The sequence below is a fragment of the Neovison vison genome, chromosome 12, assembly GCF_020171115.1.
Source record: "Neovison vison isolate M4711 chromosome 12, ASM_NN_V1, whole genome shotgun sequence".
Taxonomy (NCBI): Eukaryota; Metazoa; Chordata; class Mammalia; order Carnivora; family Mustelidae; genus Neogale; species Neogale vison.
In genome coordinates, this window is record NC_058102.1 from 120,977,364 (window position 1) to 120,990,651 (window position 13,288).

Consider the following 13,288-nt stretch of genomic DNA (forward strand, 5'->3'; position numbering starts at 1 on the left):
CACCTTATATTTCAAAGCATATTTTCAGTGTACTTTATAAAATAAAGTTTTATGGTTAGAGAAGCTTTAGTTGCTCTTGCAAACTGCTGTTTTTTTCTAAATAGAAGGCATATAAAGAGTGGCATTTTAAACATGGTGGGTAACTTTTTGTGTCAGACATCTTTTGTTGTCATAAAATAAATGGTCACATAGTACAAAGCAAAGTATTTTTATTTTTCTCATCCTAATTTCGAAATGAAAAGCTAAGTAATTAAAAATTTTATTGTTAGTCATTCATTCAGAGGTGCCTGGGTGGCTCAGTTGGTTAAGTGTCTGCCTCCATTCTGGTCGTGATCTCTAGGTCCTGGGATTGACCCATGCATTAGGCTTCCTGCTCAGCGGGGAGATCTTGAGCTCTGGAATGCCCCTGGAAGGGATGGGCCTTAGGCAGGAGGAGGGTTTCCTTTTCTGTTCTGAAATGAGGAAAGTATTGGTACAGAGCCCCATAAAGATTGGTACTGGGAGGACTTCTCTTTCAGTGGCTTCCTTTTTCTCTGTAACAGAGTGGCTTAGTCATTTGCTGAGAATGAGGAGGAAAATGAAGGGGTAAGAGGTCCAAGAGAGTGGAGAATGTTACTGGTCATTGTAGAGAATAGGAGAGCAAACTAAATGGATAAATACACCAGGATCAGTGGACAGCATTGAGGCCCAAGTGGTTTCCTAATATGCTTAGCACACCGGGTGCCACCATGGGGAGGGCCAATGAAGGGATTCTACTAGGACCTTGGTTCTCACTTCTTGATTTCAGAACCCCTTTACATCGTTAGTTGATGGCTCCAGAGAGCTTTTGTTTATATAGGATGTATTTATTGATAATTATGCAATTAGAAATCAAAACTGGGAGATTTAGGGGCATCTGGGTGGCTCAGTTAAGTACCTGCCTCTTGATTTTGGCTCAGGCCAGGATCCCAGGGTACTGAGATTGAGCGTCATGTCAGGCTCTTTGCTGGATGTGGAGCTGGATGTGCCTGAGATTCTTTCTCTCTTCCCTCACCCACTCCCCTTACTCGCATGCATGAATGCACTCTCTCAATAATAATAATAATAATAATAAAGAATTAAAAATTAAAACTGGGAAATTTAAAAATACTTACATTCCATGTTGACTTCTGTTTTATACTATAGTAAACCCATGTGTGTTAACATAGTGCTCTTATGAAAACTGTATTTTCCAAAACAAAAGATATTATCAAGAAGAATGACATTTTTTACAACTTTGCAAATCTTTTTAATCCCTGTCATGTTAGGAGACAGTTGGAGTCTCCTGTTTCTTCATTCAGCCTGTTGCGGTATATTGTTTTTGTTCAAGTATATGAGGAAACTTCATTTTCACATAGCTGGGTAGTTGGAAAAGGTAGTATTTTAATAGCCTTTTCAGATAATTGTGGATATTCTTCTTTGATACTATACTAAAACTACACAAATGGTAAATTTTTAAAGATGAGAGTATGGATTTTGGCTGATACCAATGAACTTTTTTTTTTTTTTTTTTTAAAGATTTTATTTTTAAGTAATCTCTGTACCCAGTTTGGGTGTCAAACTTGACACACCTTGATCAAGAGTCATATTCCCCACTGGCTGAATCAGCCAGGTGCCCCATCAGTTAACTTTTTATATATTACAGTCTATTGATCTATTATGCTCCAGATCTATTCTGATCTAGCCTGCTCATAAATCTTTTGCCTATGCATAATTTTGGAGCTTGTTTCCTTTGTACTGTCATAGTTTGCTGAGTTACATAGATCTTCTACATGGTGATATGTTTCAATAGATGATGTAAAAATGGCATTCATTAATATAACCACTGATTCATCTGAAAAGTTTTCAAGTATTGGGAAGCCATCAAGTTCATAGTGATGGCTGCAAGTTTGCTACCATTCTGATTTTTGCTTGAAAGATGGAATTTTATCATAGGCAAGAAATAGTATCGTTGTCCTTTTAGTAACAGGCTTGCTTTGTCTAGCTTTGAGAAAACGTCTGCCAAACAGGAGACAGCTATCCTACTTTATTATGTAGCAGAACTGATTTATATGTTTAATTTCATCACACTAAATAGTAAAAGATGAAGAATACAATGAACTCTAAGGCATAAATAAAGATCAGTACTTTTATTTGTGCTGAGGTTCCAGTGGGTTTCAGCACCCCTGCTTTTGTACCATCAGTGCAAGTATGATCGCAGGGAAGGGGTGGAGGCACATAACCTCTTAGTATTATTATGATAATATGTCTGACCTTGTACAACTTCTGAAAAGGTCTTAGGGACCCCCCAGAGGTCCATGAACAACATTTTGAGTATCAATGTTCTGGGTAAGATTTTCTTAGGTATATTCCATTGGAATTGGGGTGTGGTCGTAAAAGATGCTACTGCAGACTGGACCACAGACTCTGGCCTGGAGAGTCCTTTACTTTCTTCCTACACAGCTGCTCCTTCTGAGAGGATACCAATGTTTGTTTGTCAGCTTATTTATATGAAATGTGACGTGGTGCCTGGGTGGCTCAGTTGGTAAAGCATCTGCCTTTGGCTCAGTTCATGATCCTGGGGTCTTGCTCTGTGGGAGTCTGCTTCTTTCTCTGCCCCTCCCCTGACTTGTGCATCTCTCCCCTGCCCCCAACTCCCACACTCCCTCTCAGATTAAAAAAGAAAAAAAGAAGCTTTAAATGAAAATACAACAGCTATGTAGTCAAAAGAAATGGCTGATGCTGGGATAAGATGTTGGCAGTGAAGAACTGTAGCTTGCAATACTGGATCAGTTCAAAGGATTTAAGGACCAGAGTTCTAGTTGTGCGTGTTACTCATGAGACTCAGTAAGTTGTGAGAATGTCCCCTGCCCTTTCTAACTCTCAGGTCTCTCGTGTCTAAACTAGGATTAATATTATTTGCTTCCAACTTTCTCAGGTAGTTTTGATGTTGGGACGATGCCATCAGTTCCTTATTCCAGGGAATACCTTCAACTTGATACCTATAAAGCTGTGTTTAGCGTGTGGTAGATGAATCGGTAAATGTTCATTGAGTTAATGGACTAAAACAAAGCTGTTTATTGTGAGAAATTTAAACATATGCAAAAAGAGAATTATATAATGAACCTCTCTCTATTCTTGTCTTGACACTTTAACTCTAGAAAATAAGAACATGTTTCTTTATAAACAAGATGTGATCATACCCCCCAAAATTACAGTTAGGTCCTTAATATCATTAAATACTCCTCTCACTCCAGTGTCTGCAATTGAATGAAAATATGTACATACATGTTTTTTACAGTTGGTTTCTTCAAGTCCGATGCAGTCAATCCACTCATTGCATTTGTTTACTATGACTCTTGGTTTCTTTTAATCAAGAACAATTTCTTCAAACCCTTCCCCCCTTTTTATGCCATTAACTTGTTGGAGAAACTGGCTAGTTTGGTAAGTGTCCCAGTTTTTTTTATTGCTTCGATGGCATGTAGTTTATTTCCCTATTCCCTACATTTCTAATAAACTAGAGATGAGACCTACCGTCAACAGATGAATGGATAAAGACGTGATGTGTGTTTATGTGTACACACACACAATGGAATATTACTCAGCCATCAGAAAGAATGAAATCTTGCCATTTGCAGTGACATGGATGGAACTAGTGGGTATTATGCTAAGTGAAATAAGTCTGAGAAAGACAAATACCACACGATTTCACTCATGTGGAATTTAAGAAACAAAACAGATGAACGTAGAGGGCGGGAAGGAAAAATAAAAATGGAGGCAAACCGTAAGAGACTCTTAGCTTATAGAGAACAAACCAAGGGTTGCTGAAGGATAGGTTAGTGGGGGGAAGGAGTGATGGGCATTAAGATGGGCTCTTGATATAATGAGCACTGGGTGTTATATGCAACTCAGAAATCACCGAATTCTACCCCTGAAACTAGTAACACACTGTATGTTAACTAAATTGGATTTAAATAAAAATTTAAAAAGACTTAAATATATGATTAGATTGACATGGAGCTTTTTGGCAAGAATACTTTGTAGATGTGCTGTATACCTCCTCCGTGTATAATATAGGAAACACTTAATGTTTTCCTGATGCCAGGCCTTCAGGTGTGGTGCCCTGAGCTGTTGATTGTTCACCATCAACTTCTGTTGTCATGATCTTATAGCATCCATGATTATTGTCAGTGTCATGAGCTTGGACACTGAGGTGCTAAATACATGTGTGGAGATATTACTGAGGTACTGTTACAGATACTACTAATAAAGTAGGGCAGTAGCATTATTTGAGCTAAATCATTAGTGGAATAGTATCCAAGATGGATAGCTGTAGATGATGGTAACAACATCCAAATTAGGGACCGTAGGTTTAACAAGAGACTAATGTATGTAGTATAGAACTAATATTTTTTTCCCCTACAGATTTAGAGCTTGTCTCATAACATTGAATCCTATAAAACAAATAGCTTTAGTGATTTTGTTAATACTTTCTCCCATCCAAGTACTAACCAGGCCCGATCCTGCTTAGCTTCCGAGATCAGACGAGATCGGGCGCGTTCAGGGTGGTATGGCCGTAGACGATTTTGTTAATACTTTCAAACCATTTTATGTCTGGATTAAGAATTAATGCAATTTTATGGCTTGATTAATACAAATATAATTAATTGATACAAAAAGATTACAAGTGACAAGAAGAACTTGGACACACCTTTGGAGCTGTCTGGGTAATGGGAGTTAAGATGTCAGATATAGTTAACCCTAAATTTTGTTTAATTGTTTCTGTTGGGAGAAAATAGAGCTTCTGGTTTAATGTGGTTCATAGTGAATTCATTTGTAGAAATTATCTTTGAAACCAAACATTGGGAAATCAAATCAAAACAATGTGGACAATTGGAAAATATTGTTGGTTTCTTCTCTTTGCTATTGGATATGTCTGTTAAAATGATGCTGTAAGAAAAATACTTCATATTTAGAGTGGGGTAGAGGACAGATGCCATGTTCAAGAAATCAGTATAATCTCTGTAGAATCAAACTTGACCATACTCTTGAAAAACTGAAAAGTGTTTTTAGGTTGATGGTAGAACATGAAATTTTTTCCCCAGGGACCTATTAATGTACTTCTTTCTTCAATAGGAAAATAGAAAGTATTTCAAGCGTAGTGAACTTGCAAAAAAAGAAGAGGAAGCATATTTTGAAAGATGTGGCTACAAGGTATGACTGCTTGATTTTATGTTATTGTATATTTGAGTTTAAATTTTTATAGCTGTTAAAGTGATAAAATTATTGATCTCTGTTCACTTTATCAATGTTATACATTAGCCTATAAATGAGAAGCCATCTGGAGAGGTATGAGCTTTTTTCTTTTCTTTTCTTTTTTTAATCTTGAATTCAGGAAAATACATGCATGACTTTTTGGCTTGGAATGGTTTGGCTTTTTGTGGACAGCATGAAGTGGCTTGAGATCAAAGCTTGAATTTTTTTTTTTTCTTTCAATTCCTGGATCTGATACTGCCTCATCTTCATCACCACCACCACGCCTTTCCTCACCTCTCCCAATAAAAGTCTATTCTGAAGGGTTTCAAAACATTTTATTTATTCAACCACCGAGGTGTTACCAGTGGTATTTTCCCCACTTTCACTTGAATATTTTAAGCCATTCTTTTTGTTTGCATTGTTGGTTCCTTTTGGCCCTAAGTACCTCTGTCTGAGATAGTAAGTCATACATTTATATGCTTTTGTGTAATAAGGTACCACATTTGAAACACTGCTTGTCTATTGTATAGAAAATGTATAGAAATATTTGTTAGAAACAAGTGAGTTGTCTGGAAGACTGTATTTTTGAAGCATAACTAAAAGTATCCTTAAGGTCCCCTATTATTACCCTATTCAACTATTATCCTAGTTGAATAATATTTTGGCATTTTTATTGGGAGGGGTTAAATGTTATGAGGTGAAGTTCTGTTTAAATTATTTTAAAAGAAGACAATATCTAGTGTGATAATTTTTTTAAAAATTGTTTTAACAATACTTAGCAGTTCTGTTGAAATATTTTTGCCGGATCATAAATTTGATATCAACTTTTTGCTCGTGAAATGTGTATAATATAATATTCTTGTGCATGTGATGGGGAAAGTTCTAGAAATTAATCTAGCAAAGCATTTCTAGACGGAAGCATGAGGAATGCAAATGGTATGTATATGCATTTGATTTTGTCTTGTAGTATGGCAGAGGGCAAGTGTTAATGTAGTTTTACATTTCTGATAGATTTCTAAAATACGAAAGTTTGCATTTGTATTTTGTATTTCCCATAAATATATTGGTTTCATTTGTTTCCAGTTTAGGAAGTTAAAACGTAATTCATGTAAATAGCCATCAAATAGATACTAATAAGAATTCTTTTGCTTACCCATTGTTGTCTAATTGACACTTGATCTGGAATGATCTGGAATTAGAATCATTGGTTTAGTCTACTGACTTGTTGCTTTCCCCCATTCCTAAATTTGAACCTTTTCCACTTTTTGGTAAGGTAGGGAAATAATTTAAAACAGTCAGTTTTGCATTGTTCAGATTGCTTCAGTGATGTGTTGGTACTTGTTGATTCAGAGCGAAGCAAGCACTGAAGCAAAATCACTATTGTAAAGTTATTGATTACAACATGGAGTCCTGCTGACAACATGTCTTCGATTTTTTTTTTCCTACAAGTGATGAGCTGGCATTCTATAATTAAAAATGCTTTTCATCCTCAGAGTTTGGGAGAAATACCTGTTTTTATGCTTAAAAAGAAAGGGTTTTCTAAAACACGTTTAATATTTCCTTTTTGGTAATAATGAAAATACAGCACGTGTTACCTTTATTCCTTTATGAAAACTAGTTACCATTTATGAGGCTTGAGGCTGATGTGGTTTGTGAAAAATCTGGAAGTTTAGTTTTTTCTTCAGTTTTCTGTCTGTACCAGTTAATATAACCTTGAACCCTTAACTACAGAATTAGAAATGATATAATTTTAACCATATAGCCTTTCTTAATTGCTTTTTTTCCCTTAATGTTGACCTTTTATTTATTTATTGATTTAATCTTCTTTTGGCATTTTAGATTAGTCTCATGATCAGATGGAAAACCGTGTTTTTACAGACCACACACGCCACAGGCCTTATAAATTGCTGAACTTCATTTTCCTAAACTGTGAGCTGGGCAGCAGACTCAAGAAAGCACATGAAGAGATTTTTCCCCCTGCAGGTCCCTGTACACAAGAATGTCCACTCTGTGTGGATGAGTGGGAAGGTGCTAGAGCTGTTGTTGATGCTGTGGTGCTGTTATTTCCCTGGGGTTCATAGCACAGTTTGGGGGCAGATCTCTGTAGCTTGGGAGTGTTTCTACATGTCCAGCAGTGATTTCAGTGCACTTGGAATCCTGCTTTTCAAAAAGGAGGGTAGGAAATAAACAGGAGCTTGAAGCATCATGGGTTTCTTAGAAAGCAGTTTTTTTGGGGTCTTCATTTAAAACCCAGAGCAAGGATCTGGGTTTTAACCCTGTCAGATAATTTTCTCAAAGAAGAGAAGCCAATTGATTGTTTTTAAGAAAAAAGTAAAATTCTTAAGAGTCTAGGGAGGGAGGTGTCTAAATTACAGCCCTTTTAAAAGTTTTTGATTTTGGAAACCATTATATTTCTGTCACTTTTCAGTAGCAAGAATGCTGTCTCCTGTGTGCATGTTTGCTACTTGTGTCCCTAAAATGGAGGCATTTTATGAGTTTTCAAAAGCATGTCCATTTATTTAGAAGCTTTTTCCTTGGTGGAACATTTAGAAAACCTGGAATATTTGAAACATGTTTAATTTCCATTACCAACTAATGCACAGAATGATAAATATTAGCTGTATTATACTTTAAAAACCTGAATTTAATTCTTTTGGCTATTTATACAGATACAGCCAAAGGAGGAGGACCAGAAACCATTAACTTCTTCAAATCCAGTGCTAGAACTTGAACTGGCAGAGGAAAAGTTACCCATGACTCTTTCTAGGCAAGAGGTAAGTTTATATATAAGTGTTTGATTGCAAATGATCTGGAGATTTTTTTTTTTTCCATTTATCTTCCGTTCTTTCCAGTAAGCTTGTGTCATTATTGCCTATATAACATGTCTGGCTGAACTAAAATAATGTGCAGCTAGCCAGTTTCCTTCTTGAGATTCTAAATCTCTGCCCCCCTTTTTTTTTTTAAAGAGAGAGAGATTGCATGCACAAGAACATGGGAGAGGGACAGAGATAAAGGGAGAGGGGAGAAGCAGACGCCCTCCTGAGATAGGGACTTGGGCGCTCTATCCCAGGGCCCTGAGATCATGACCCGAGCCAAAGACAGATGCTTAATCCACTGAGCCAATCTCTGCTTTTCTTCATACTCTTAAAGTTTTAAAAGAATATATTTTTCTAAACTTCAAAAATTAAACACATTGTTCCGATATATATTTTTAAAATAATTATACATAGATTATTTGTCTAAATTATTTTAAATACACATTTTGTAACAATACCTCACTCTAGGTCAAAACACAGATCTGTATAATTTTTTATGACTATATAGTTTCCCATAATATTTTAAAAACCTATTATTATTTTAAAAAACAGTAATGGTCAGTTAGATTGTTTCAGGATTTCCCTATTATAAATCCTACTGAGATGAACATTTTTATACAGATGTCATTACATGCATGCTAACATGATTGTTCCCTTAGGAAAATTTGTGAAAAGCACAATTTCTGGAGTCTGTTGACTAAAGACTGTGCGTTTCTGTTGCTCGGGTACATATCACTACAGGGGTCTGTAGACAAGTTGCCCCAGTTTGTACTCTTCACTGCAGTGTTCGTCTGTACTTGGGTCAATATCAACTGTTACTTTTCTGAAAAAAAATATCTACTGTTTTTTTCTGGAAAAAAAAAAATCAACTGTCAATATCAACTGTTACTTTTCTGAAAAAGCCAAAAACCACAAAAATTTCAGTATACTCCTGTGACACGAAGATTACATACTATACAGGGAGGGAGGGAACCAAACAAAAATGAACTTGGAAGAGAAGGAAAGGGAGGAAAGAAAGGATGGCTGACCCTAAACGCTATCATGGGAGTCAGATGAAGGATTTTGGAATACCGAGCCTGAAGAGAATATTGGAGACCTTAAAAAAAAAAAATCCATTGACAGCAGCTATAATTTTGAAAAAATTTTATATCTTCTGTGGTTTCATAGAGTAGAAATGAGATAAATAGGCAGAATTTTGAGGCAGAGAGATTTTAGTTGAGTGTGAGAAGTAAAAGCTATCTGTCCCAAACTGGTATGGCCTATTGCATAAGAGATGTGGTCCCTGTCATTGGTCAGTCGCAGACCTCGTAGAGGTGCATTTGAGGTCATTTCTGCGTTGATGGGAGGTAGCACCAGATGGCCTCTTAAGCTGCTTTTGAATACCGAGCTTCGGTTAATTCAGTGGGAGCGACTAGTGGTTTCTGTGCTACTATTTATGTTTCCAGATAAAGTTCTTGGTACTTAAAAAACATTTTGGATCAACCTTTATTTTTCTCAGTTACAATTTTTTCTTATGAAATGGAACGTATATACAAATAACACACAAAACATGCATGTGCAATATATGGAAGATTCTCAAACAGACACCATTGACCATCACCCAAGTTAAGACACAATATTTTCAGTCCCTCAAAAGCCTGCCCTGTGCCCTCCCCTGATCATTACTCACTTCTCTTCTGGGAGGTAAGTGTTTGGTTTTCATGTAGTCTTGGCCATGGTCTGTGAGTTATCAGCTGATTCTGGAGTGTATTTTCCTTCTATATAAATAAAAGTATGTAAAAGTTACCATTCCCTTCCATCTTAATGCTTTTCTTAGGTATTCTGTTATACAGATGGAGCCTTTGCTGAAACAGTCAGCCAAAGGACCTTAAATATGGTAGGGTTTTTTTTTTTTTTTTAAAGTGTGACAGTAACTCTTTGTATCCATTCATGGAAAATTAAAGAAAAAACAAACACAACTGACTTTTTCTGTCTACATTTCAAAATAAGTATTTTATCACTTAAGGAAGGAATTACTATTTCTCCAAACACTGGAATTACTATTATTGTTATTACTTCTTAAGGTTATCAGAAGATTGAGAGAAAGAGGAGAACCAATCAGACTATTCGGAGAAACTGATTATGATGCTTTTCAACGTTTAAGAAAAATAGAGATCCTCACACCAGAAGTTAACAAGGTAAGAAGTCAGAACAAAACTTGAGAAAGCTCACTGTACCACATAAACAAGAATAGTATGGAGTTTGAGTTACTGCATTATTTTAGCCAAAGATGAAAAAGTAAAGTTGCCAGATTATAGCTGCTGAATGTAAGTTTTCTTTAATTCTTTAAAAAAGCACCTATCTTAAGCATACAGCTCAGTGCATTTTGACAAATCCACTCCAGGCATGTAACCACCACCCTTAGGAAGATAGAGAAGGTTTTCACCACTCATTTTTGTGTCCAGTGCCCCTTCTTAGCCAGTCCTATTCCTTCTTCTCAATGCCTGAGCCAACGCCTTTTAAAATTCTATCACTGTAGATTAATTTTGCTTGTTCTGCATTTCATATAGATGGAGCCATGAAAGTATGTCTGGCTTCTTCTGCTGAGCATATTTTTAAAAAGACTGTTTCTGCAGAAATTGTTAGTTCGTTCCTTTTCATTGCTGGTGATAGTTGCCTGAATATCCTACCATTTGTTTCCACCTTTGGGCTGTTATGAATAACATTGCTATGAACATTTTTAAACAGGTCTGCTTGGGACATGTGTTACTTGTCTTTGGTAAATATGTTCTGTCTCTTAGTAAGTACCTGAAGAAGAATTGCTTAATAATGAGTAAATGTGTGCTTTAGTTTTTAAGAAATGCCAGGTGTTTGCAAATGTCATCAGTATTTGTTATTTTAAGTCTTTTAAATTGTAACCGTTCTCTTGTATGTGTAGTAGTATTTCCTTGCGGTTCTGTTCACAGCCTCCTGTTAACTAACTGTAATGAACATCTTTCCTTAGACTTACTGCCCATACATTTCTCTGGGCAGTGCATGTTAAAACCTTTTGTTCATGTTTTAGTTGGTTGTTTGCCCTTTTATTTTTGAATTGTAGGAGTTCTTTGTATATTCTGAATACAAGCCCTTAGATGTACAGATACATGGTTTGTTACTATTTTCTGCTTGTCTTTGGCTTACCTGTTCTTTTCATGGTGTCTTTTGCTGGGCAAATTTAAATTTTGATGAACTCCGCTTTTTTAATGGTTATCGCTTTTGGTGTTTTTCTGAAGAAATATTTGCTTATCCCAAGGTTTTAAAGAGATTCTCTTTATTTTCTCTAAAAGCTTAATAGTTATAGCTCTTAGGGCTTTGATCTGGTCTTATAGCTCAGCAGATGGTCTGTCTTGGTGAATATTCCATAGGCTACTAAAAAAAAATGTCTTTTATACGTTGGGTAAATGTCAGTTACAGTAGTGTTGTTCAGATCTTCTGTGGCCTTAATAACTTACCTGTTTGCTCTACCAGTTACTTAGAGACAGGTGTGTGATCTATGCTGTGTAACATGCCACTCCAAAACTGAGGAGCTTCAATCAATTTACTGTAAAATCTTTTTCAGTCCTCTGTGCCTGTAATGAACCGCCCTGAAACTTAGTAACTTAAGATAATTTATTTTATCAGTTAGGGTTCTGTGGTTTGATTGGGGGTGCACTGGACATTTTTTTTTGCTTGGAGTCTCCCATGTGATTGCAGTCTGATGTGGACTGTTGGCCAAGGTCATCAAAGGGTCCCTTGGACTGGCCTTCCAACTGCATAATACCATAGAGGTTCATCTATGTGATAGTGTAGGTCAGAATTTCCTTCCTTTTTAAGGCTGAATTAATACTCTCTTGTTCATATGGATCTCATTTTGTTTATCCATTCAGCTTTGATGGACATTTGAGTTGTTGCTACCTTTTAGCTATTGTGAATAATCCTGCTTCCAACAGAGGTTTACAAATACCTGTTTGAGTCCCTGCTTTCACTTCTTTTTTGTATACCTGAGATGCAGACTTGGTGGATTCTACAGTCATTCTGTTTAGCTTCTTTCTTTTAAGCATAAATGAATAAAAACATTCACCTGCTCTAATGTTCACAGCAATTTTTTGAAAAATTTTCAGACCTGTTGAAATTCTTAGAATTAGTGGTTTTTATAATGGTTAATTTTTACCAACATTTATTTCTTTTCTATATCCTGAATTCCTTTATCAAAAGATAGTATTAAGGGGCACCTGGGTGGCTCAGTGGGTAAAGCCTCTGCCTTGGCTCAGGTCATGATCTCAGGGTCCTGGGATTGAGCCCCACATTGGGCTCTCTGCTTGGCAGGGAGCCTGCTTCCTCCTCTCTCTGCCTGCTTCTGCCTACTTGTGATCTCTCTCTGTCAAATAAATAAATAAAATGTTTTAAAAAAAGAGATAGTATTAAAATACTAATGCGAACTATTCAATTAGTATGTGATATAATTTTTCTACTAGTCATGTTTCGTTCCTTGAAAATTTTTCTGGTTATTAATATTAATTTATTACAACCTGCCATATTTTAATCTTCTAAAGCTTTTCCCAGGTATCAAAGAGCTTATTTGTAAATTTTTTAAAAATTGAGGTATAATTGATATATTACATACATTAGTTTCAGATGTATAGCTTAGTGATTTGATATTAGTGTGTTTTGTGAAATGATCCCCACAATAAGTGTAGTTAATATTTGTCACCATACATAGTTACAAATTTTTTTTGCTTGTGGTAAGGACCTTTAAGATCTACTCTTATCGGGGCACCTGGGTGGCTCAGTGGGTTAAGCCTCTGCCTTCAGCTCAGGTCATGATCCCAGGGTCCTGGGATCGAGCCCCACATCTGGCGCTCTGCTCAGCAGAGAGTCTGTTTCCCACCCCTTTCCCCACTGCCTGACTCTCTGCCTACTTGTGTTCTCTGTTTGTCAAATAAATAAATAAAAAGTCTTAAAAAGATCTATTCCTACCAATTTTTAAGTACACAGTGCAGTATTAACTGTGGTCACCATGCTGTGCATTACATCCCAGTGACTTATTTTATAGTTGAAACAGACTATTTGAAGATGATAACGTAAGGGTGAATGCGTTCCAAAGCTCTCCCTGTTTACGCCTCCCGGCCACGTCTTAGTCACATTTTACATGTTTTTCTTGTGTATCCTTTAGTTTAATGATTATAGTTTTTTTTTTTTTTTTACTTTTTTCGTCTTTATAA

General features: G+C 36.2%; 1 protein-coding gene across 2 annotated transcripts in view; it reads left to right on the forward strand.

The window, feature by feature from the left end:
• Nucleotides 1-13,288, forward strand: part of PRPF18 (pre-mRNA processing factor 18) — a 54,723-nt gene that overhangs the window by 19,345 nt on the left and 22,090 nt on the right. The window contains exons 2-5 of one of the 2 annotated variants that reach the window (XM_044226815.1): nt 5,134-5,211; nt 5,320-5,346; nt 7,923-8,027; nt 10,133-10,246. In XM_044226815.1, the coding sequence (XP_044082750.1) occupies nt 5,134-5,211; nt 5,320-5,346; nt 7,923-8,027; nt 10,133-10,246 (324 nt within the window). The remainder of the gene's footprint in view (nt 1-5,133; nt 5,212-5,319; nt 5,347-7,922; nt 8,028-10,132; nt 10,247-13,288) is intronic. The other variant, XM_044226816.1, reaches the window with a different exon arrangement.